General features: G+C 34.4%; 1 protein-coding gene across 1 annotated transcript in view; it reads right to left on the reverse strand.

Annotated features, from left to right (window-relative positions):
- Window positions 1-27,315, reverse strand: part of LOC148110721 (low-density lipoprotein receptor-related protein 1B-like) — an 851,096-nt gene that overhangs the window by 111,393 nt on the left and 712,388 nt on the right. Inside the window, exons 13-14 of the mRNA XM_087861868.1 lie at window positions 6,412-6,592; window positions 182-401 (exon numbers count right to left, since the gene is read on the reverse strand). Of these exons, the coding sequence (XP_087717994.1) occupies window positions 182-401; window positions 6,412-6,592 (401 nt within the window). The remainder of the gene's footprint in view (window positions 1-181; window positions 402-6,411; window positions 6,593-27,315) is intronic.

The raw sequence follows: 27,315 nt of genomic DNA on the forward strand, positions 1-27,315 counted from the left end.
GGCAAGCGCCAGATGCACTACTTAATGCTCAGCCTCCGTTAGCCACCCCACAGAGGCTACTGGCAGCACCTCAGAGGGGTAAAAATAAACTTGAAAGTATTTTTAACACAACACAACAAGGCTCTGTGAAGAAGAAGCCTGTGAGTTTAAAAAAAAAAAAACAGCAGTATTTGTCTTTTACCTTCCTGTGAGTTCCATTCAAAAACACTTTTTCAATATGATCGTAATAGGCGTCACACCAGTATAATGTGTTGGTGTGAAAGTCCAGAGTTAAACCGTTTGGCCACAGCATCTTTGAAGTCACAAAAATCTGCCGATTGAAGCCGTCCATCCAGGCCTTCTCGATCCTTCCCACGCTGTCATCTATTTCATCTTCCTCCCAGTCTGTCCAATACATCCAACTAAGACGTGACAAATAAGAGTGCACACACGTTATTTCAACTAGCCACCATGCAGAGGGACGCTTCTTTAGATCGGGCACTGCCCTAAAATCTAATTACATTCTGATCTCTCCTATCTAAATGCTCTTCTGCTAAAGCGAGGGGGCATCTGCAGAGTCCTCGGGAAGTACAGATGTGCTCAGTGAAGCCAGTCCGTTCAGACACATTAGGGGAAACTCACTACCACCACTACCGTACTTACTGGCCCCACTCACTATCTGGCCTAACACTAAGTGGCAGATATTGATTTTCTCTGGTGTTGATACCAAGTTTGGAAGATGATTTTCGAGGCATTCCTCTTTTTAAATGTTGTCCACTTCAGAAAATATATAATCAATTACGTGATTGAAGAGCAGATTGACTGACATGAATACTCATGGTGCGTTAATGATCTACTCCAGGCTTTATTTAATCTCAGATGAATTATTATTTTTTAAGACAGGCAATTGGATTTCTTTGTACTAAAGGGTATGGTTATACTGGGTTTATTTTGCCAAGTCTAATTTGTCTTCCTCATGCAAACTATCTATGTTTTATCGCTGCTTATTATTACCTCAAAACCCACAGAAGATGATTCAGCTGCACATAAGTTTAATAACATCAGGTTGACTGACCTTGAGATTTTGAGTTTTAATTTCTATCTCAAACAAAAGCTTCTGTCTTTAAAAACAAGTCTTTTGTGTAAGTTATAACAGTGGGACAGGGGGTTTTGAGCTAATGTTGCAATTCCCTCACGAATAAGGTTAAAACCCTCCACATGTGTTGCTCTAGGGTCATGTGAAAGTTCCGGAGTTATTAATTAAAGTTTTGGTTTTAATTCAGTCACCTCATATACAACTCTGTAAAGCTCTAAAGCTTTTCTAAGCTGCTGACCCTAGAAATGCCCTTAGAGATCCTCTACCTCCCACATTTTGTGGACCCTAAAGAATTTCTGAGGTAATCCAGGAAAAATCTGTATCCATGACTAAAAAATCCTGCTGTGATCTGAACAGGAAGATTTGGGACAACTGAGGATGTAACACACCATGCACTATTTTATGCCAGTTAAGTTTTTTAAAAATTCCCTGAACAGTTCAAAATTATGTTGATATGTCTTTTTAGACCTGAGGAAATATACTGAGATTGGTGTATTTTATTAAGTCAAAATACATTCTAGTCCTAGAAATAAACATGGAAATATGTTTATTTTGCATCCACCATGTTCTTCAAGCGGTCTAATTATTAGAACAAATTAGGAGCAAATGGGATAGTCATTCCATTTGCTCTAGTCCTGTTAGGTAGATATAACTAGTTGACTTCAACTGTATAAATCAACTATGTAAAAGAGAAATATACAACTTTTTACCTCTATTAATACTTCATGAAATCTTAAATACGGTTAGTCAATGTAGTTTTATTGTTGTTGCTAATTTACAACTTGTTAAAATTGCAATTATCTTCCCCTCTAGCTTTTCTTTTAACCATAGTAACACTTTTTTTTTTCTTTGATTCTCCAACCCAAATTGTATGTACATGCAGACACACATACATGAGGGGTAATTCTGGACAATCTAAGCATAATTTATTTTGTTTTGCTTTTTGAAAAATCATTGTTTGTGATCTGATCCATTGTCTAAAATAATAGACATATATCTAGGAGATATATATCAAACAGAATATAAGGAAAGAATTTTAACCCAGGGCGCCAATCAAACAGAGACTAGGTATGTGATCATCATCTACCAATTTCATTATGTGGTGAAAAGTTATCTTGTGGAAGCCTTACAATCAATATGAAACGTGATGAATCCTAAACACAGAAAATAGGAAATATAACCTATAAAGTAAGCAGAAACTAATATAAATCTTCTTATATGTGGGACTCAGGTATTCATTAAATAAATATTAGGTTAAGTGAGCCTTGTGCTAACATGGAAAGAAAAATCGCACCTCTATTTTCAAGTCCTGTTCAAATACAATTATTTGATGAAGTCTATTTCTACCCTGTCAAAATAAGGTCTTTCCTTTGTTTCCTAGCAACATTTTTCTTTCCTTTTTTATAATATTTATTGCATTTATGCTTTGTATTGTATTTAATGGTGTTACATGCCTGATGGTTTCAATTTATACCCTATAGCAGTAAGCTTGTATTTGTTGATATTGATAATATCCCCAAATTAAATTGTATTACGTGGTGGTCAATCCTAGACATATTTAAATTCTTAAGCACTTCTCTGCCATAAAAGAAACATAAATTTTACTGTTAGAAAACTCAATTTGGTGCTAACATAATAGCTACTGTTAACTAGAGGGTGGGACACTATTAATTGAGGTAGGGATACTGGAGATCATGTTTGGGGGGAAATACACACTCAGCTTTGGACATATTTACTACAGATAATATTTTGAGAAATCAGAACTGGAGACGTAGGTTTCTAAGTTATTGATATAAATTGTGAAGTGTAAAATTATTGGAAAGGAGGGAATTCATCTACAGCCATCAACTTGAGAAACAGTGCCATCATGACCAATTTCTCCTCCAGCTTTATCTTCATTTTTACGACTGTTGAGGCTTGCCAATTCCATTCTTTCAGTGTCTCTCTTCTCATTCCCCACTTTTCTATTCCTATTACAAATGCTACAGTCTGTCTTTTATCCCTTTTCAAAGGGCACTTCTAACAGGCTGTTCCCATACAACTATCATATTTTTATTACTTGTCTTCCTAAGTCATAAATTGAAAAATATGATTTTTATTCCCAAAACCTTCCAATTACTCTGTTGTCAAGAAAAAAAAATCCATCTTTTAATCCTAACATTGAAGATTTCTGTATATTTCTAGTTTCATCTCCTATTATGTTCCTACACATGCCCTCTGCTCTAGCCTTAATGAATTCATCTCATCTCAAAACTGCTGCTAACATCCCTGCCTCTAAACACATACTTAAAATGTCCTGCCGGAGTACAGTGACTAACCTTACGACTGCACATCCTAAGCCCCCAAGACCAAATCTACTCATTTGGAAATCCTATTCATTCTCTAAGGCTCAATTCTGAATTGAAAACCTCAATGATTTCCTGAAGAGCATTATTTCATTCTATTTTATTTTATAGGTAATTTGTGTGTGTGTGTGTGTGTGTGTGTATTTGTGTGTGTATGTGTGTGTATACAAGCACACCAGATTATAAACTCCTTGAAGGCAATTATTGTCTTACTGATTTCTATTGTTCTATATGGTAGTTAATCAATAATATATTTTAATAAAAAATAAATGAACAAATCCTTTACTGATTCTGTGTTTATGAAACTTTGAATAAAGCATATCTCTGAAATTAGTAATTTTTGTTAATTGGCTATTATAGAAGGAAAAAGCCCTGTAATTCTCTCCTCCTGTGTACAGCTACAAATAGGTATTATGGTAGGAAAAAATGTAAATAAATCAAGTTTCTTATTTTTAATGTTTTGTGCAAGGTTATATTATGCCTATTGTAAATGGACTTTTCCAAACTAAAGTTTTGTCTTCTTTTTTAAAAAATTATATTATGGTCAAACAATTATTTGGACAATTAAATTCACATGATTCTACTTCTACTTCTATCTTCCAATCCATTCTTCACAGAACAGTCAGATTAGATTTTTTGAAAAACATATCTGATTCTCACTTCCCTAGATCACCCTTGCGTGGAAGACAAAGTACGAAGCTCTCATCCTGGCTGACAAGGTCCTGCTTCCTTTCCAAGTCCATCTTCATTACTTCTCCCCTTGCTATCAACAGTCCAGCTCCGCTGTCCTCATCTCGGTTCCTGACAGTCAAGCTTTTACCCAACTTAAGATCTTCAAATGTACCATTTTTTAAAATCTGAAATACTCTTTCCCTCACTCTCCATTGCTGATTCCTTTTCTATAGTTAAGTCTTGGTTTAAATGATGCCTCCTTAGAGAGGCCTTTCAGCAAACCTACTGAAATCGGTCTACCTGTTAGTCTCCATTATGTCATCCTGTTTGTTTTCCTCCTTCATTCTGGTCTGTAGAAATTACATTAGTTGCTTATTTGGTACTTATTTCTTGTTCTGTCTTCCTATTCCCACCTTGCAGGTAACAGAAGATGCTTCACAAGGTTTAAAGCTATGCCTGTGTTCTTACTACTGTATACCTACCTAGTCCAGAATTCTGGGTATAGTATCTTGCTAGGGAAAAAAGAAAAGTGTGTATGCAAATATACATATATACACATATATACGGATACATATATGGATATGCACATACATACACATACATACATCTGTGTTTTTCAGGTTGGTGCATAATAAAAATAGAAAATGTCTAATGGAAAAGGTGTAAGAGTCATTCATTGTAGCACCAGAGGCAAATATAAGGTCAGCTAGTAGATATTAACAGAGATATAGAGATTCCCTTAATGAAGAGGGAAAAAAAAAGTCAATTAGAATTGCCCCCAAATACTGTAAACTATGTAGATGCTCTAGGTTTCAAATCCAAGTTGGATGTCTGCCTACTAGGGACGTGTTGAAGGGGATTCTTGAATTTGAACAGAGAGATGGGACTAGTGGCTCTAAATTTCCTTTCTAAATCACATGATTCTATGACCTCCGTATTTGTGTTATCTGTCTGAGCGCCACAAATACTCTTTCACTCTATCAGAAAATTTTTCCCTAACCCAATACTGAGAAGGAAGATGCTGTTTTAAGATATCTTGCTTCAAGTAGACTTAGACAGTGTGTAATAAATAGTTTCTCTTAAAATTAAGATTGCCTTGATTTAAAGGTCGGATAGATGATTTGGTTTAAAAGTCCAGGAATAGGACAGATAATTATAGAATCCACACATAAAATCACTGAAATTACGTTATAATTGTGTCTTATAAAAACACATACAGTGAGTTCATCCACTGCTTAAATGTCAGCCTGGGAAGAAGTACCTCCACTGCATTTGTTTGGAGCTATTCTCAGCACAGAACAATTCTAGGAACCACAGTCTGGTGATCTCGTTTATTAGGAAGCCATACGTTTCCTCTGCGACTGAGTATTTTTCTATACGTGTAGTAAGGAATAAAGAGTATTTGTTTTGTGATGCTATTTTGAAACAGTGTGACATAAGATATGGGAGGGATAAACATCACATATAACAACTGTACATTTAAAATACGTAGTTCATTCATTTAATTCTGACATTCTGTTACGAATGTTCACATTCTTCAATATTTCTATATGCACAGTGTTGTTTGTGTTCAGGTAATAACTCTGAATAAAAATCAAAGAAAAATATATTCCTGAGAATTGCACAAACTATTCCATCCTTAAACAAGTAGCTCGTAGTACAAAATGGCCTCACTATATGAAAACTATGGCTATGTCTAGAATTATGTGGTTAGTAAACTTGAGCAGTAAAAAGTAGTTGAGTATAGTGGCTCTAAGTAAAATCTTGTCGACAGACTGCTGGGGTTTAAATATCTACTCAGTCACTTAATAATTTAATGGTCTTTTGTAAATCGGTTATCAATTTCTTCTTTGTAAGACAAAGATGAAAATAGCAAATAGTTCATAAGATTATTGTGAGGATTACAGAATAGGAGATAGTGAACCCATTTAACAAAATGCCTGCCCCACAGTAAATGTACCAAAACAAAAAAATCTTTTCTGTTTTCTGAATACATTAAATTTTAATACCCTTTAAAAATTAAATTGATTGATTTTCTCAATTGATTATTTATCTTGGTGTCAGGCAGTCTAAAATGGAGAATTATGGTCCTTGTCTGAGTAAATCAAGTACATATATCTTTTATACAAATAATCTGTTTATTTCAGTTCAATGTATTTTGACACGTTTATTTCGCACATTTTCTACAAGAGAAAATCATTAAATGAGTAACTTTTCGCATTCAGGCCATTCATGTGTGAATTTAAATCAAACCTGCTACTACTAAATATATAAAAACATAATATTTTCCTCATATCAAGCTGATCAAATATTACCTACCCATTAACAGGATCCACCACAATCCCTCTGGGATGGGACATTTCTCCTTCTAAAAGAGTCTTCCGGCTCTGAGAAGCTTTTTCCAGCCTGGCCACATTAATGGTCTTCCTATGGCCATCATTTGTCCAGTAAAGGTTATTTCCAATCCAGTCCACAGCAATACCTTCCACATTATCCAGATCTGTAAAAAGAAAAAAACATGAGAGCAGCACATTTTGCGATAGCGCCCACTGCTTATGTTCTAGTTAAGAAAATGTTTAATTCAAAAAGGAATGAATTCTGAGTCATGGATTCTTTATAGTGTGATTTTGGAAAATATCATTCCATAGCATATTTTTCGATTTTATTTTGAATGTCATTTTACGTGAATGACAGGCCCTGTCTCAATATCTTTTAAATGAAACAGTGATTTTCAGGAAAACAGGAAAACATAAGGGATGGCACAGCAAAGGGAGATAGTTCTCAGAACATAAATACAGTGATACAGACAGTTTAGGAAAAAAATCGAGTAGTAGGAACAAATACTATGTTCAAAAAGTAAGCATATTGAAACTTGCAATATGTAATCTGAGTAATCAAAATAATAGCAATGCCCTCTTGCTAAGAGATGAACAGTTCCAGCAGAAGCACAACTTTGAAAGCCCCGAACAGGTTTTCATCATGGAACTGCATGAACAGTGAATCCCAAAAAAACACTGAAGTAATTCTCTATATTCTAGACTTATTTTTATAAGGGCACTATTCAGACTTCTGTAAGATACAGGCAGTGGTAATTCAAAGGAATATTATAAATATATAATCTTATATGAGTTCAACTAATTCAAACCCTTTACAGAAAGGAAAATGCCAACACTTTAACGTGAAGGGTTATCGTCTATTATCACGCAAGAAGTGGTAGAATTGGAACAAACATCCAAGTCAGATAATCCCCAGTGTAGAGATCTTTAAAACCGCACTGGTCCTGGGGTGAGTCCTGCCCTCACTTTTCGCCATTTGATGAACAACCTTCCAAACTGTCCACAGCATCATAAAGGTAGTTCCATTTCTCTGCGGCATAAGAAATTACTGTGAACTCCTTCTCTTCTCCCAAAACAAAGGAAGCCTTTGTCTCTTTTCCTCCCAGGATGAGGTAGAGAACTGGAGCTTACTGGACTAAGCACTAGAGACAGAAGCGCTGATTGACATGCTACGGGCACATCCACCTGACATTCCCTCATAGGCACACGTAATAAATATTTACTATCATCCTATTTTTTAATAGTGGCCCTTCTGGCCTTGGAGAAAAATAAAATTTTCTTCGGTGACCCTTTCTGCTCATCAGCATGTGCCCTGACTCAGGATGACTAATACAATGTGTGATTTGATCTAACTGAAAATCCCATTATAGTGAATCAGATATGTTCTCAATTTCACTAAGCTATCTGCTTCATTACCATCCAGTATGAGTCATTTTCACAGGTTAATTGTGTCTATGCTCGGAAAAAAAGTTTAATTTTGTCTTTACTTTATTGACACTTAATTTTACTGAGCACTTTCCCGCTCTGGCATAATGGAAAAATAATAGCTGTTTACTCTTTTCCTTTATATTTATTAATAGTCTGTGGCTGATTTTTATCTTGTTAGTCGGTTTTCAAAAATTGTATTACATTTGAAATCTACTCCAGCATGAACACTTCCATCTTCAATAGCCCTCTTATTTTTATAACTTTTCCTTTTGACATCTAACTTGACGCTTTTTATTTATTTTTCATATGAAGCAGTTTGCAATACTACATGGATTGAAATTTTTTTTCTGACACTTGGGTAAGCAACTCAGTCACTTTGATCTTTAATTTCTCCACTCATCAAGGGAAGATAATCATAGCACCTACCCCACAGGGTGATAACAAGAGGTAACGTAGCTACTGCATGGAAAGCACTTAGCATACTGCCAGCAATATTGTCAATTCTCAACATATGTTAGTTTTTACTAATTTATCAGGATAAAAAAAATTCTATATATACCCTGGCTCTTTTCCTTATGAGTGTTACTTGATAGAAATATTCCTCATATTTTTCTTTCTGAAAATTATTATTTAATAATATCTCCTTGCATTTTGACCAGTGGACAACTTTACCTAGAAATAGTATACACAGAGTCAGTTGTAAATAAATAGTAAGAGTGAAATGTAATTGAATTCCAAAATTGGGAGGATTCTGTCCCTAATTATATTGTTTACTTTTTCTTTGGAAAATGAAATGCTTGAACAACATAAAGGAGTGATTAGGATCACAAGTTCTGAAATTACAAGGCCTAGGTTCTGCCTCAGCATATCTCTGAGTGAATTACTTAACCTTTCTACTCTTCAATTTCCTAATCTTTAAAATGTGTGTAATGATAGAGTTTAACTTATAGGATTGTTTTAGGATTAAATGAATGAATATATGTAAAATACTTAAAATAATGGTTGGCACATGGTAAATGTTATATAAATATTGTTATTAATATTACTACTAATATCATTATCATTATAATCTTCCCTTTAGCTACCTATCTAATCTATTAAAATAGCAATGAAACGATTAGCTTACTGTTTCTTTTTAAAGATTTATTTATTTATTTGAGAGAGAGGGCGCCCGTGCAGGCACAAGTTGGGGGAGGGGCAGAGGGAGAGGAAGACAGAGAATTTCAAGCAGACTCCTGCGTAGCACTGAGCCCCAAGTGAGGCTCAATCTCACGACCCTGAGATCATGACCTGAAAAAAATTAAGACTCAGACGTTTAACCGACTGAGTCACCCAGACACCCCTAGCCTAGTATTTTTTACGTGTGTGTGTTTTGTTTTTTTGTTTGTTTTCCATTGTGGGAAGAATGAGCCTGAATACAAATTCTAAAATAAAGAAACTCATAAAACAGTCAATGTGCAAATTGGGAATCTTTCTAGGCTATCTTTAACAAGGTGTGGAGGGATTTCTTCTCTTGTAGCACAAAGACTGAACAACCAGTGAATCCCTTTCTCGATAAGTATACATCATTAAGGAAAGTATTCTGACTTCATACCATATGGTACCTGACTTTAATGAGCCTATGACTGATGGAATGCTAAGACACAGGACATTGGTTTTAGTACATTTGATTTTTTATTGAAGAAAGTTTGGTTGGAGCCTGCCTGAGATGGACTATTAGGGACTCTATGACCAAAATCCTTCAACCAGGTGATCAGGACATATGAAAGTTGATGTCACTCAAATTTCAAGCAAACACAGATTACTACAGATATGAATTACCAGCTTGAGAAAACACATGACTATTCGAATATAAGAACGGTATTTGATAAAGTTGGTAAAACTTGCTAGAGTAGATTGCTTTGGTACTTTTGGGTAGAGTTCAAGTATTCTACATTCCAAAAGCAACATTCACTACTATATTATTATTATTATTATTATTATTATTATTATATAACTAATAGCAAACAAATAATTTTTTTTAATCTGGAAAAATTGTCATTAAGTTTAACACAATACTCATTTTCATTTATCAATAGGGAAGGACTCTCAACATGTTTGTAAAAAGAAAGAAAGAAAGAAAGAAAGAAAGAAAGAAAGAAAGAAAGAAAGAAAGAAAGAAATTCCAGTAGATAATGTTTTCTTGCAATTTTTTAAATTAACATGTCTACATGTTCCACTCTAAGTGAGAACTGACACATTTATCTATATACTTCAGATTAGAAACAGACTTTTTAATGCACTATGTGAATGTTTAAGATTAACATTGTTTTGGCTCAAATTATTAAACTTTCCATCATTTTTCCTTTGTAAATACTGTTCTGATATCTTAAGAATAACTTCTATAAATGGGAATAATATATGAGTAATATGCTAAAACACACACACACACATCATCATCAAAAGCTAGACTTAATTTTTCACTTAAGTGAAAAATTCTTGAAGATAACAATTTGTTATAGGTGATATCTACCATTTAGGAAATGAGGATGAATAGGAGATAATACAATTTATGTAAATTAAAGAGAATAATTATGTGGATTTAAAATAAATAAGTAATTAGAAAGTTGTTTAAATTAATTTAATACCTAGGAATAGATGAAATAAGCATTTTACAAAGAGTAGAGAAAAACATACTTCTAAAACCATTACAAGTCTAATTTGTATTATTACACATTTCATGGAAGAGAAGAAGATTAAAGTTTTATATATTTAAAATAAAATTATTTACTTTTAAAAATGGGTCCCAGATTTTTTTTTAAAAAAGGCAAAGAATGTGAGCAGTGGCTTTAACTTTATTAAAGTGCATAGACTAGATCTCCACAGTAATCCATAAGTCTTGATCCTTTATAAGAGAATCTGATTAACATAATGAGGAATTAATTGGAAATTATACATGACAATTGGCATTATAAAAACACAATGCCTGTATTGCCCTAATGTATCCTTAAGGATTTTCTATCCTTAATGTGAACATTATTTTTCTGAGCTGGAATGAAGTAAAAGAGTTTCCATGAGTGCAGAGGATGATCACATGCCTTAAATAGCTGGATGGGCAGGATGCCATGTAGACATGCCTAGGGCCGGAGATGCTTTACCTTGTCTCAGAGTCAGCATTTGGACAATTCTCCCGCCTCATATTTATGTAGTTCAATTAATCCAAATCCTCTTTGTGTATTTCAATGTGGCCTGAGGCATCACAGCTTATATGTATCTGACATGAGTGAATGAAGTTGATTTAATTAATAGTGTGGCAGTTAAGTTTGCCTGCTGAATTTCCTGTCTCCTGAGGTTATAGGAATCTTTGGCCAGACTGAAGTCTTCTATATTATCTGTCCCTCATGGCCAGCTGAGGCTGGTGTTCTCATCCTCATTTTCACTCCAGGTCCTTCCTCAGATCAATTAATAGGTCCAAGAGGGTAAATACACAAACTATTCTCAATCAGAACAAAATACTTTGCTGTTGTATTCAAAGAGATGTGTAAATTGCATATAGGGTTTTATTTTAAGATGAACAGAATATATTAAAACATAGTAACTTCCTTTTATCATCAAAATCATATCGTCAGTTTCAATATGAGACGAGGGTGACACAGATTGTCTCTCTATCACATTCACATATTTCGTCTTTGATGCAGTGATGAGCATATGTAAGAGTAAAGAGAGTATCACAGTAACATCATAGTTACCAATAAAGTAATCTAAAATGATAATTAAATGGAAGGTTTCAAGAATAGTTAAGAACTGAGTTTTTACCTACTTTCAAGCTAACAACTTAGTCCATTACTGGTTCACGGATGATAGTGGAAGACACAAGACTTGTAAGTCAAATATAAGGAATTTATTCCTCATGGCACAGAGCAGTATGGTCATCAGCAGAATGATATCAGTTCCTTTTACTCCAAAGTCCCAGGAGGATGACTGGGTTGTGCCATTATAGATGTATTCACAATCAGTGAATTGTATTACAAAATATAAATCTGAAGTTAGGAAACCCAAATCTTTTTATAAAGGGCAATAAACAAGTCTACCCTTTACACTGCAGGTGTAAACTCTCTCTTCTCCAAGGCTCTTTTCTATACAAACATCCTTGAAAGAATACTTCAGACTAAAAGGCAATAATTGCCTCACTCTAAGACATGCAGAAATGTGAGTGATTCATGGAGAACTATCTCCCAAGAAAAGTCATAGAAGTCATAAAGTGCTAGTCTCTAATAACTGTAGACAGATGAACAAACAAGTTAGTGTGCAAATATGACTACAAATAATAATAATTTTGGATTGCAGGTTATTGCTCCTATTGGAATAATTTATTGATTTATACTATCGCATCTTGAAGCATTTTGTTCAGCTATCAATGTGTGATAGTTAGTATTATGAATCAATTTGGCTAGGCCAAGGTATACAGAGATCTGGTTAAACATAAGTCTGGATATTCCTGTAAAGGTATTTCTTAGGTTATATTAACATTTAAATCCATACAATTGGAATAGGGCAGATTACCCTTCATAATGTGGGTTAGTCTCATCCAGTCAGATGAAAGCTTTAAGAGAAAATAGACTAAAGTCCCCTGAGGAAGAGGGAATTGAGTTTCTAAACTCTTCAGACTTGAGGTACAAAAATAAAAAGATAATACACTGCAAAGGAAACCATCTACAAAACAAAACAGCAACTTAGTGAATGAGAGAAGGTATTCACAAATGATATATCTGATAAGGGGTTTGTATCCAAAATATGAAAAGAACTTTTACAACTCAACACCAAAGAAACCCTAAATAATCTGATGAAAAAATAGGTAGAGGACCCTAGTAGGCATTTTTCCAAAGAAGACATATAGATGGCTAAGAGACACATGAAAAGATGCTCAATATCACTAAGCACCAGGGAAATGCAAATCAAAACCACAATAATAAGTTACAGGGATGAAAGGTACAAAATAGGGAATACAGTCAATGATAATGTAATAGGGTTGTATGTTGACAGATGATAGCTCTACTTGTGTTGAACATAGCATAATATATAGAGTTGCCCAATCACTATGTTGTACACCTGAAATTAATGTAACACTGTGCATTAACTGTACTTCAATAAAAGAAAATGAAATAAAAAGCAAACAAATCAATCCAGAGCCATACCTCCTCTATCTGGTCTGCAGCCCAGGAGGCAATATTCCTCTGCTTTAAAATCATCCCAGGGCCACATACCAGACAACTACTACCCCTGTCATTTAAAATCCAAGGGAATTATTCACACTAGCCAATTCTAAAGTGTTTATTCTACCTTGTTTTGCCTTTCTACCAGAAATGCCAATAAAGACTGTTAGTTAATACTTCCCCTACACTCCTGTCTGCAACCTCCTGACCACCACCCTGTTGTCCGTCCTACGTGGCCCTGTGTGTTGTGCTGTGCATTCTGTCTCTCAGAACTGTGAATATCACCAACTTTGTTTTCCTGAGCCCCTTTTGTGTCTCTTGTTGTGGCTGCACCTGACTAACCATCTCATGAAAGAATACAAAGTATGCATTCTCATTGTGAATGGGGAGAGAGAAAGTAATTCCCATTAATGTCCTTTTACCAACCAATTCTGCCTACTTACCAAGAGAGAACAGAGCAAAAATTGCTTTAACTTCTGAACACAAAATAATACAGCTATTCTTGAATATTCCTTTTAGTCCCATGAAGAAAGTTATAATTTACAAAAATAAAACATTTTGGAACTTATTGCATTAACACTAAATTACTCAATCTCTTTCAGAGTAAATGAAAAGGCAAACTCCATTAGAAGTTGCTTGAGCAATTTAATTTTGTAGAAAGTGACTTTTTTATTAGTTATGTTTTCTAATATGTTTCATAGTTTTGAATTTGGTCATTTAAACATTCAAACAGTTGTTCCACTTTAATTGATACTTTCCACAGAACTTTTAAAAGAAATCAAAGTAGCTCACACTTTGCTTAGGCACCATGCTTTAGGGAAAGATAATGATCATTAAGTTCCAAGTAAAGCCAGAGGCCTTAAGTCTTCGTTATACTTATAATTACCATGACAAAAAAAAAAAAAGTGTGACATTCTCCTGGAACTTAGCTTACCATCCTTAATTAAACCAGAGTATACTTGTTTCAGACACACATTAATACTCGGAGGGAAAACAAGATAGGCAAAATACATGTGGGAATAGTAGGTAAATGAGAAAAAGGAAGTCCTTAAAAATTTACCTTGCAAAAACCCTTCTATAAATATCTAAGTAAACACACACAGTAACAACCCTTGCTGGTCCACAGGTAACCTTACAAAACTGAAGCACTGAATCAGGAAAAAATGTAATAATAAAATTAGGCAGGAACCTAGTTATAAAGTCAATATTTTAGAGATAAAAGGAAGCTAAAGAATCATATAGTTCAATGTCTATATTGTATAAATGATGAAACAAAGCCCCAGAAAAGTAAACTGATTCACAAGGATCCCATTTAGTTAGTAGTCAATACAACTACTTTATGTTAAACTTTGATCTCTAGAATTATTAAAGGAAAAATTGCAAATTGAAGCAAGAGTCAAAGAAAGTTAATATCAGCAAGGATTCATTAGGAAAAAAAAAGTGAGACATAAAGGGGAAGGGAATGGAGATACAGTAAGGTCACTGAAGGGAAGGACGCTTTACCAACTTTCCAATAAAAATCATTATTCTCAATAAACTATAGATTTATTTTCTTACCAAAATATATTTGATGCCTCACAATGTAGAGAGTCAACAAATGTGTATATCAAGGGAAGTCAAATATTAAAATAAAAGGAAAAACTGAGGTGCTGTTATGGGGTACATAAGACTGAGAAGATGTAAGTACTAAATTCATTATAGAAAAGCTGGTAGAATTTGGTTAAGATCTTTAGTTAATAGTATTGTATGGGGATTACGTTTCTGGTTTTGGTAACCTTGGTATTGTTACGTAAGATGTTACTACCAGGGGAAAGTGTGAGGAATATATAGAAGGTGCACTATTTGGCAATTTTCTACCAAACTAAATAAAAGCAGTTCATTAATTACTTTGTAAATTACTTTAATAGTTTAATAAAATAAAAAAAATGGTTTCAGAAATGCATTAGTGTTGATATACAGCAGACGTCAAAAGCTACATGCAGCATAATCTGTAGAAAAAGGAAATAGTTAAAATTGATATTAATGTTGTGTTTTGTGACAATGTGGGTGTACTAAATTAAGTGAATCCTTACAATTCCACAACAAAACCATAAAAGAAATTCCTGCAGAATAATTTACATACATAAGTATATAGTAGGAAAACATTCAAGGTAGGTATGCAATTATGCAAATAAATAAATAAATAAATAAATAAATAAATAAATAAATAAATAAGTTGTGCAGGAAAATGAGATGCTGATGTAGAAAGCCTGAGAAAATATGGTAAGATGAAGATGCCTCTTGTGTATTCATTAAAAGTCATAAACAATTTTTTTCATTAAAAATGTTGCCAAAGTTCAAATGAATCATGAGGATATGTACAATTTTACAAGATTCCTAAAGAATCATCAGGGAAGCTCATTATAAGACCAATTTTAGTAAATATCAAAATAACTTCAGATAATAGTGATAAAAAAATAATGTTGGATCTTATCGTTCCTTATTTTAGAACAAAAGAAGAAGAATCATTCTTCAATCATTTTTAGTTTTGTTTAATCACTTTGGTTACTATTTTAGAAGTAATGACAGCCAAAGTAAAGAACCTATGCAGTGAATGTTTGTTGCATAGCTATCATACCTCCAGACACTGTTCCAGACCCTAAGGATCTGGCAATGAGCGAAACTAAAACCTCTGGTATCTTGAAGCTGACATTCTTGTAGCGAGACAACACACAAGCAAAATACATATAGAATAAGTACTAAAGAGTAAAAGTAACCAGAGAAAAGGGATAAAGGAATCCCTTTGGGCCAGAAAAATGTACAGATATATGATTTTAGATGCCAGGAAGGGCTATTTGAGGAGGTAGTCTGTAAGCAGAGACCCGTAAGAGGTAAAGGAGAGAGGCATGGGCACGTCTGGTGGACCAGCCTTCCAAACACAAGAACCCACATATGTAAATGCCCTGAGGTGGGACCACACCCAAGGTGTTCAGGAGATGAGGAGAACATTAGAAAGGAGTCACAGGGATATTATGGGTTATGTAGCAGAAAAACAAATGAACTGTATATTTTTTCTCTAAATTTAAAAGTCCTTATGTGGAAGATTCTTGAGGTGGTTCTATGTAAAATCCTCAAGAACAACAGAGAGGAATGAGTCTTCATTATGACTTGTGCTTATTTCCAGCATCTTATTTGTTAGTATTGGGAGAGGCAGTCAATGTCCCTGCACTTTCTTGCTGAGTGCGCTGAAATTTAAGGCTTATCTGTCTTCTTATACTGAGCAATTTCTAAAGCTAGTCACAGAGGCAACTAGGAAATAGGAATAGGCAATAGGAAAGCACATGGTAATAACTGTGTAATTGTTTACTCCTCAGGGGGGTACTTGCTGTTTGGCACAAAGTCGGCTCTTTACTCTAAAGGTACTGATCCCCAGGCCTGGGATTTTCAGCTGTGGCACAATTCCCTGTTTGCTCAGCATCCATGTAGGCCCATGACATCACCCTGTGAGACCGGGGACAGAGACCAGCGTCACTATCTTACACTCATGCTGTTTGCTGTGCTGTGAGTGATAAACTACCTAAAACCTCATATTCTCATTTTCTACTTTTGACACCCATGCAGTGGTGCCAAGGTGACTCCCTGCCACCCTCCATGATAGGGTCTCTCAGCAATGGCACTACTGGCATTTTGGACATAATTCTTTGTCACAGGAGACTGTCCTGTGCATTGCACTGCACAATGTTTAGCACACTAGCCTCTCCCTACTAGATGCCAAGAGCACCTCCCTCCCCAGTTGTGACAACTAGTAATAATTCCGGAAATTACCAAATGTTCTGTGGAAGACAGAATTTTACCTTTGCTCTATAAGATTGAAGTTCTACCTTTATTTATTTATTTATTTATTTATTTATTTATTTATTTATTTATTTATTTTAGGATTTTATTTATTTATTTGAGTGAGAGAGAGAGCATGAGCTGGCAGGGGGTCGGGAGGACAGAGGGAGAGGGAGAAGCACACTCCTTGCCAAGCAGGGAGCCAGATACAGGCCAATCCCAGGACCCCGAGATCATGACCCAAGCGGGAGGCAGATGCTTAACCAACTGAGGCACCCGGGCTCCCCGAAGTTCCACCTTTAAAATAAGTGATATTTCTCAAACTCTTTCTAGTCTATTTTAATTTCTCTAAATATGAATTTTCTTGTCATCAAATAAAGAGTTCTCTGTAATATTTTTTTTTGGCAAAATTGAATAAGAAGACTAAATTAGGTATCTACACCTACTAGAGTACAGCTGTACTACTAGTTTGTAGTAAATATAAACTACCATACTTTTTTCAAACACGCAATTTCAGAGTGGATCAAATTTCATTGAAATTCCATAGACCTAAAATACTTTAAAAGAGAAATGTTAAATTTTCATACTAAACATTGTGCCAAATATTTGGAAGTGTTTGTCTAAGAATGATATATTTTTCATGTATATCTCTAGATATCTTTTTTTTTTAATCTCTAAAAGGGGTATTTTTTTAACCTGAAATAATAGCTAAATTTTACAATTTTAAATTCCTCTTTTGGGGACAAGTTACAAATACCTCCCACAATGGTTAAAACATCAAGGTAACTGTTTCTGATTCAAAATGTGTGCATTCTTCTTTGATGTACAATAAAGGTTTATGAAAACTCATTGTAGTAACAGAGATAAAAGTGCTAACTCTGGTGCCAGGAGCACACTGCTATCCCTAGGAGGCAGATGTGTATGAATCAAAGAAGAAAACAGATGTGTATTAATATATTTAATATAATTATCAGACCGTCTCCACACATTAAATATGCTAATGTCACTACAATATATTCATGCAAGTTATCTAAATATTGCACATTACATTAGGTGACAGCTAATTTGTTGTTTTATATCTGAAAAACTCAGAGCCAAAATGCATATTTTGATGAGAACTTTGGTTCTTTCCAATTGCATAGGAATAGTGAGGAAAAATTAAAGTTAATAGATACAGAGAAAAGAGTTGATAGGTGTTTAAGGTCTGAGGTAGTCATCATTCCTTTTTCTTTCTTTCTTTCTTTTTTTATTTTTTTAATTTTTAAGTTTTTTTTGGTGAGAGGGCAGAGAGGCAAAAGGCATAAGGGCACATAATGTAGTTTCCTCGTCTAGCTGTGAGTCTAGAATAAACCTGGTCTGTGATAGAGATACCACATGCTAGTTTGCCGCTGTAAATCTGGAAACTAATGTAACTTCTGTGAAACAATTTTGTTAAAATATCTTGAAGAGTTTAGGGTTATATTTTCCCTTCTTTTAGTCATATGTGAAACCTGTGTTTTCAAGTTATTTTCCAATATATGGTTTCCAAAACATTGTCTTGGTCACTCGTGTATCTCCAGGACTTAGAACATCACCTATCTATAACATGATCTCAGTTAATATTGGTTTTCTGGATTAATATATAAATGAATGGCTCACCATCACCTCCTGAATAATTCCAGTTTTCCTTCCAATGATATGCAAGACTTTCGTAATTATCTGTCACTAACCTCCATTATCAGCCTTATGATCCAAGCATCTGTGCCAGATTACACTACTTTTAGCTGATTGATGTGCTGTTTGATTCGGTATTTTAACTTTAAATTTTTTGAAGGTAATTATGAGATAAAATTGATGTTTTCCTTTTGCTTCATTTTAACTGTATAATCCTTGAAGTAGTCTCAATGGGAAATACTATATAGGACTTGCCAAAGTAATTATGTGTAGGTTGAGGAATTGGTCCCAAAGCTATTTTTTTAATAACTGATTAAGTCATAACTGAAAGTAGATAGATGTTTATTAAGATATAAAAAGAAAAGATTGTAGCACAACTAGCCCACAGTAAGACATACCTTTAGTTAGAAAAAATCCCTCATGTAATATAAAAAGAAATTCAATGGTATAAGATTTGGGGAAAGGGCTTAGCAGGCAAAGAACAAATTAAACTAGAACAACATCCATCTAAGAGGTAAGATGAACATTTAGGGCTGTTCACTTTGTTTTTGTAGCTATCTATATTTGAAGAAACCAACTTATATTGTGAACAAAAGTAATCATAGTTGCACTAGTAAATTTGAAACTCTTCTTCTCTCTCTTTTTTTTTAACATGTTTACCCATAACTGCATTTCTTTATTTTGTAATAGTTGCTTTCTTTCAAAATAGAAGATTTTAGTCCAATGCCAACAAGAGACCTAGATGAGGGTGTCGGGACAGTGCTGAAACCAGGGAGAGCTGCAGTCTGGCCCATATGGGGCTCAATCCCACGACCCTGGGATCATGCCCTGGGCCAAAGGCAGATGCTTAATGACTGAGACACCCAGGTGCCCCCAATATAGAGTTTTTAAAATGATATTTTGTATGTCAAATGTAACATCTAAAGTTTTATTTATTTATTTGAGAGACAGAAAAAGTGGGAGAGACAGAGTTGGGGGGGGGAGCAGAGGGAGAGAGACTGAGCACAGAGCCTGATGTGGGTCTCCACCCCACCACCCTGAGATCATAACTTGAGCTGAAACCAAGAGTAGGATGGTTAACCATCTGAGCCACCCAGGCACCCCTATAACATTAACTTTTTAAGCAATAAAATTGTTTCGCCAAAAAAAAAAAAGATGATATGAATGCATTCATGTTATACATATTCTAAAAGGACAGTCAGATGTGAGTAAAATAATTCACATGGCCCTCCCTAAAGGTATCACTATAAACAGTTTATTAATCTTCCTTAAAAAATTGATATACTAACATGAAGAGAATCATCCTGCCTGCAAAAAATATTTTCAAGTCTGTTTACTTTTCTGTTTGTCTTAGTGCTTGTTCACATACCTCATGCATTTTAACTGCTACTTACTATCATGCACAGCAAAAATCTATCACACCTCTTTTGATGGACATTTATGCTATTTCCAATTTTTTTGTTATTACAAATAATGTTATTACAAATTTAAACATGTGCACGCATCAACTGGATAGATAACTAATAATGGAATTGTTGGGCTAAGTATTATATGTAATTTAATTTTGATAAATATTACAAATAATGCTTCAAAACCATTGTAACAATTTACATTTCCCCCAAGAGTGAGGAAAATATATTATTTTCTTATTACCTCACTATTACCTATTAACAATTTAAAAATTTATTAATCTGATTAAGGTGGAAAAACCCTACTTTATTGTGTTAATTTAGATTTTCATGATTAGTATAATGTTGAGCATCTCTCTATGTGCCTAATTAGGAAATTTGTATTCTTTTGTGAATTACCTTGACAAGTATTCTTTAGTTTTTTTTCTGACATTGTCTTTATTCTGTAAAATAATCATTCTTTTCTGTTATGTGTGTTAAGACTTTTGCCTAGTTTATTCTCTCCTTGCTTATAATATCACTTGTCATTAAAATATATATATATAATTTATTTAATAGCCTCTAGTTTTTGTGTTTCAAGAAAAATGTTCCATATTCCAATACCATAAAAAATATTTTCCTAAATTTTATATTTTTTTGTGCTCTTTAAGATTTATTTTTGTATGCTTTTGAGGTAGATCTCTAACTTTATCTTTTTTTTTTTTTTCACTTAAAGGAATAGACACATCCCAACCCATTCTTTATGTGTGCTTTTTAGGGGTATAATTAATGCCGGGGGGATGGATTGAACTGAACCCATTATTTTTAATTCACTTAATTTTGAAATTGCTTTAAAGATTGCCTTAAGGCCTTTTTTTTTTTTTAATCTCTTTTAGTCTTTATTAAGACCATAGGGTTCTCCATTTCATCTCCGATATTTGAAGTTTATACTCGTAATGTTTTAGGCTATGGTTTCTTGTCCTCTGGTCAATATGGTCCAATCTGTACTGTAGGTAGAAAATTCTCATTATTCCTGATGACTCATAGTATACTTTTTTCAATTTCTCAGTGCTATTATCAATTTATTTTGTTAATATTTTTCACTGATTTTTATTAATATAGAGGGCAGAGTCTGGCTTAATTGTCTGGTTGGTTTTATATTTAGTCCTTTGATTCATCTGTAATCTGACAGATGTATTAAACTAGAATGCAGATTCTTTGAGAACAACAATCGTATAATTTTAGATGAATACCTCGCCTACTATCTTGCAGATTGTTGGTAATTAAATAATGTTTTATATAGATAAATAAATGGAAATCTTAGCAATAAATAAGGATCAGATTTTCAGATAGGCTTTAATCATATAACCCTGTACCATCTTTTTAATTACAATTTTTTTTTCTGATAACATAAAGCATTAAGTTATTTTTCTTTTTGCAAAGTGAAAACTCCCATCACTACTTTTATTTATTTATTTATTTATTGGTTAAAAATGCAAAATGAGCTTATTGAAAGTAGAAAACACAAATCTTTTTGCATCAAGTGTAATTTTTTTATGTGTAAGCTGTGGATGTTAAAAAGCATCACCAGATGGGGCGCTTGGGTGGCTCAGTCATTAAGCATCTGCCTTCGGCTCAGGTCATGATCTCAGGGTCCTGGGATCGAGCCCCACATCAGGCTCCCTGCTCAGCGGAAAGCCTGCTTCTACCTCTCCCACTCCCCCTGCTTGTGTTCCCTCTCTCGCTGTCTGTCTCTCTGTCAAATAAATAAATAAAACCTTAAAAAAATAAAAAATAAAAGCATCACAAGAGATTCGATGTATTTGTAAGCAGTACTCAGTATTTTTAAGAATTGCTTCTAATGCTAAGGTGAAAGGAATCAAAGCAGTTTTTAAAAATATTTCAGTCTTGCTCTTCAAATTCCCATTTGCATTAACGATTTACAGACACGTAGCATTGGGCTTTATTTGGGATGCAGAAAGCTGCAAAAGAATATTGAAACATAACAATAAGAGAAAGTCCAATAATCTACAAGATCATAATTTTTCCTGAGTTCAAATGAACCTGAGATCCCAAGGCAACAAGATGAAATATGCAAAGAGCGACAGGCCTCTTCCAGGCATGAAGTGCTATACCATTAGCAGAGCAAAGGAGGAAAAGGAAACTGCCATAAAAATAGACATTTAAGAATGGTAAAATGGTAAAGAATTCTTAAAACTAAGTTTGGTTCAATTGAAAGTTTAGAATTCTTGGGACAAACCAGCATAAGAGATTTCTTTTGCTGAGTTCACAAGAGAAATATTAAAGGCATAGCAGGAAACCTGAGAGGGATCCCTTGAGTTCCCCAGACTCTTCTCTCATACAAAGCAAATCCCTTAAGCCACTGGGGATGGAGAAGGAGACTTTCCAACTCTCAGAAGAAAGACAAAGATCCACTGACTGTGAGGAAGGCATAGAAACAAAAAATCACCAGCCACCAGAAAAGCAGCAGGAAAACTTCCTTCCTCAAAGGTAAGGCAATCTGTAAAGATTAGCTGCCCTTGAGGGAGAGGTAGAAGTCAAACCCGCATGGCCCTGATGGAGGGATAGGAAACACCCTTGGTCCTACCACAAGTTTGTTACTCAGAACAAGCAACACTAGTCTTGGAGAAGAGTAAGAAGCTCTACTGCCACTGGTCCAAAGCAAAGGTACACTGATGTGAAGGAACAGGAGAAGCAAAGCTGTTCATCCCTGGAGAAGGCAAATAAAGCTGCTTGAACCCATAATCTTGGATTCATACCAAAAAGAAAAACAACAACAACAAAACAAAACAAAAAACCAACAACAACAACAACAAAAACACAGATATTTGCTAATACCCTGGTGTCAGAAGCAGCAGATTATTTCCAGGCCAAGACTTCCCACAGAGCATGGCAGACACTGGCTGCCGAGGGAGAAGAGGCACAGAAAGACCCACCTCAAAACCCCAGATGCGTAGGACCTAAAACCAAGACTACAACAAAATGGAGAGCCCCTCTTCCACCCACTAGAAGCTTCTCACTTAGTAGCATAGCACAATAATCTTACTGGGGGAAGGGTAGGAGTATAGAGAGAGATCTCTCAGTAAGGCAGCTGTGAATGGACTATTGAAAACTGAGGAATGAACAAGCGTACTCAAATCTCCACATCAAGCACAAGGTGGTATCAGCCCATCACTGGAGGGATATGAAAGCTTTGGTTGACCAAAGGTAACTATAATAAGAACAAAATCCAAACCCTATCCAATTACTGAATAAACTGACCAAGATCTCCATACTAATAACTGACAGAAGAGATGTGCTTAGTTTTTGGGCATAAATTTTACTAATTTGAATCTCTAAGGTTTTTTAAAATTCACTCTTTGATATTTAATAAATAATCATGGGATATACAAAAAGCAAAAAAGGACAAAAACAACTCATTGAGATAAACTGGTCAACAGAAGAGGTGCAGGTGTCAATAGAATCAGACCCTAAGATGACCTTGATGTGGTAGCCTTCAAATTAAAACAATGAGTTATTAATATACACATCTTAGAATGGCTCAAATGAAAAAGACTGATAATACTGTGTGCACTGACGAGAAGGCAAAACAACTGGAACTCTCATACTTTGATGTTTGGAAAGCAAAATGATCCAGCCACTTTGAAAAACAGTTTGGACAGACTGAAGGGTTTGGCAGTTTCTTATAAAGTAATACATAATCTTACCATATTACCAGGCAATCCACTTTTAGAAATGAAAACACATGTCTACACAATGTATTGTATACAAGTGTTTATAACAGCTTTCGTCATAACTGACTAAACTTGAAACAACCCAAATGAACATCAACTGGTAAAAGAATAAAAAACTTGTGGAACATCCATACAGTATAACATAGTCCAACAAAAAAAAAGAATGAATAGATACATTCAACAACGTGGCGGAATCTCAAAAGCATTATATAAGTAAAGCAATCCAAACTCAAAAGCTATTCACTATATGATTAAACTTTTCTGACATTTCAGAAAAGGTAAAACTATAGAAAGAAAAATCAGACAAGAGTAGAAATTAGACTAGCAGCTGTTAGGAACATGAGGGAACTTTCTGGGGAGATGGAAATATTCTAATTTGATTGTAGTATTGATTGTTCATCTGGATACATTGATGTAAGTTCCTTTAAAAAAGGTGAATTTTACTATATGTAAATTATGCTAAAATAAACCTGATTTTTTAAAATAAAATATAAAAACAGCTACAGATTAACAGAAAAAAAATACAGGTATTCAGAACAAAATTTGTAGCCATTTTTAGAGAGAACAAAAGAATACCAGTTCATATAGCCAGTGTGGTCAGGAAAGAAAGAAAGAAAGAAAGAAAGAAAGAAAGAAAGAAAGAAAGAAAGAAAGAAAAAGAAATCCATTACTTAAAGATTTTTGTTTATATGATACCAAATAACTAATATGATTGACATTTAATTCAATATTTTTTACTCTAAATATAGTTAAATACACCTGGCAAAGCTTATCATCAAATCAATCTGTGGTAGAGAGGCTACTGAAAGTATATACTTATGGCTAGGTGCACTAGTTTTCTTCTGCTAGAGCCCACTCCCCATAACGTAACTTGTTCAATTCACAATGGATGACTGTGGTATCCAAAAGTAACATAATTTTCTCTGGGCATAAGGTAAAACAGTATAGGCAATAGGAATTAATTAATAACAACAGTTCTATGACTTGTGATGCACAGTGAACAAGCAATTTTTTTTTCATTTATCTTGAGAGCCAATGCTAGTCTGGGACTGGAAATAATTTTAATTTGTATATATTTTGTGATTCTGGAGAATCTGGACAGAAAATTAGCTCAGATGATATAACTCATGGACCAGAAATATAACATTTTAGAAAATATGCCACATCTAGTATTCCTTCCACTTAAAAATATAAATGATAGGTAAAAGTGACATCTGAGTAGTTACAATCAGAGGAAAGGATGAGAAGGTGAAGAAGTGCTCTTTCACCTCATGACTAGGGATAACACTGTCGTGAAATCTCTTTAGAGCTTTAGTGTGTGTTTTTCTTATTATTTTTAAACACTTTTTTTTTAATTTGAAAAGGCTCAATTCTAATCCTTGCAAAATCCTTATTTTAAAGTGCCTAAAATAAAAATTAAGAATCTCGGTGATATTAAAGTTAGATAATTAAAAAAAAAAAGGAACTAGGAGCATAAAGGCGAGTGAAAATACTATTTGTCACCACCTGTATGTTTAAGTGAATTTTCAAAATAGTCTTACAGTTGTTTTTCTTTCCAGGTGTCATTTGGACCACTGCCTAATGACTATTAGAACATCGGCAATTTGGTTGCAGAATTAGGAGCAACAATAACTCACTGTGACATTCATAATGGAATGTTAAAATTAAAGCTTGGATTGTGAGCCAAAATGATGAAAAAAAATATCAAAATGAGTGTGAGGGGAAAAAAATTCTCATATTTTACAATGAACTAGACCAGAATTGTTTCTACAACTCTTGGATGCCTCAATAGGATCATTGGTGTAAAGGGAAGAGAATATGAAGAGAAGAGAACTTTGGAGATGTTCCTGTTCTCTAAGTCTCTAGTCGCTGCCCTTCAATCTCCCAAGGTAATAAGAAGGAGACAATGAATCGTGGAACACTACATCAAAAACTAATGACGTACTGTATGGTGACTAACATATTAAAAAAAAAAAAAAAGGAGACATTGGAGAAATGTCCTTCACCTCAAGTCTAGTGATGGAGCTTCCATGGGACTTCTGAAAGATCTTTGAACTGAGCTCTCAACAGTTGCTTTTCCCAAATGCACTAACTAATGCCTAAAAAGTCTCATATACGAAAAAGCTAAGATGAACTCTGGCAGCAGAGTAATAGTGGTTGATTTGCACTGTATCTGAACTCCCAGAGTTTATTAGGGCAGAAGGTTTTCAAATTATTCTGTAGACCCCACAGGAGAGAATGCTGGCGTAGGAATGTCTCTGGTTGAGTACAAAGTTGCCCAGTTGGGTATAAGGACTCAAACAATAGCAGGATGGGCATGAACTGGATATTCAGGGATGCTAAGTCACAAGCATAGAGTTTCATACACTTTGACCAAGGGAAATGAAATCAGTGAAATCCAACAGAAAAACCTCCAAAAACTTGCACATGCACACACACAGACATAACGACACACACATACCCAAATCTGTCAAGGCTGTAAATTTTAAAGATCCATCATGCTCAGAGAGAGGCCAGTTTACAGTTCAAATAAGACCCTTGCTATCTCCTTATCACTCCCAACCACTCATACCCCTCTCATCAGTTCGCACCAATGTTGAGAAGTGAGTGAGCACTGGTAACTGACTAGCAAGCTGGGAAGGGTGGCAGGAAAAATAAATGCAGGGCAGTGAAGGACAAGGAACCAAGTATGTCCTCCTTTCCTTTTGCAGGCTTCTAGCCAAAAGACAACACAAATGATAAGCAGGGAAGAGTGGATGATATATTGAATTTAGAATAGTGATATACATGTACATATAGTGGACTGGATTAGGCATTCTAATTACCAAACTGATGCTCTGTTTCTGATTTAAAGTGACTGACAAGTCTGTCAGTTGCCTTGTGAGCAGAAAGGATTGCGATTTGATCAAGTTTTGCTGTAAAAAGTTTTGCTAGAAGAGAGTTTACAAAATAAATTTTCAAAACCAAATGGGAGACAAAAAAAAAGTTATGCTTTAGATAGGTCACATTTTTTATGTATTTGTTACACATATGATGACTTACTACACTCCTAAAATCCTCTCAAAATGGCTAGTTGCTCAGCTTGCATTGTAGATATTATCTGGCCCCACAATTTGAGCTACTATTTCCTACTGTAGGACCCCCACAGTCATGTCAGCCAAGAACAATTTATCAAACTTGTTTTTTAATCAGAAACTTGTATTAACCTAAACAATAGTACACTTATAGTCAATGTTTAGAATAGTAGTCCTGGGTTAATAAAGGATTCCCAAATGATTTCTTAAGTCACAAATAAAAATCACATAATACTAAGAATAATGAAGGACCTGAGTAGAATGCATTTCTTTCATTTTAATTTATACTGAAAACTAGTAATTTATTTAAAATGTGCAAAAAATTATACTGATCAGAATATCTATTAATATAATGGTTATATTTGTAATAATACTCTAATGGTACTTTGAAGATTACCCAGTATTTTCACATTCTCTCTTTTGACCTTACCAGCAATTTAGCATTAATAAGTTAAAAGACTTTTTGTAGAATTTTCTAGAGCTACTCTCAGCTGATGTGTATATCCACGTATTTGTAGTATGTTGTATGCATACATTTGTAGTACAAAAAGCATATATTTGTCCATGCTTATGCCTGGTATATA

Source organism: Ursus americanus, chromosome 1 (assembly GCF_024610735.1).
Source record: "Ursus americanus isolate L20-20 chromosome 1, mUrsAme1.1.p, whole genome shotgun sequence".
In the NCBI taxonomy this organism is placed as follows: Eukaryota; Metazoa; Chordata; class Mammalia; order Carnivora; family Ursidae; genus Ursus; species Ursus americanus.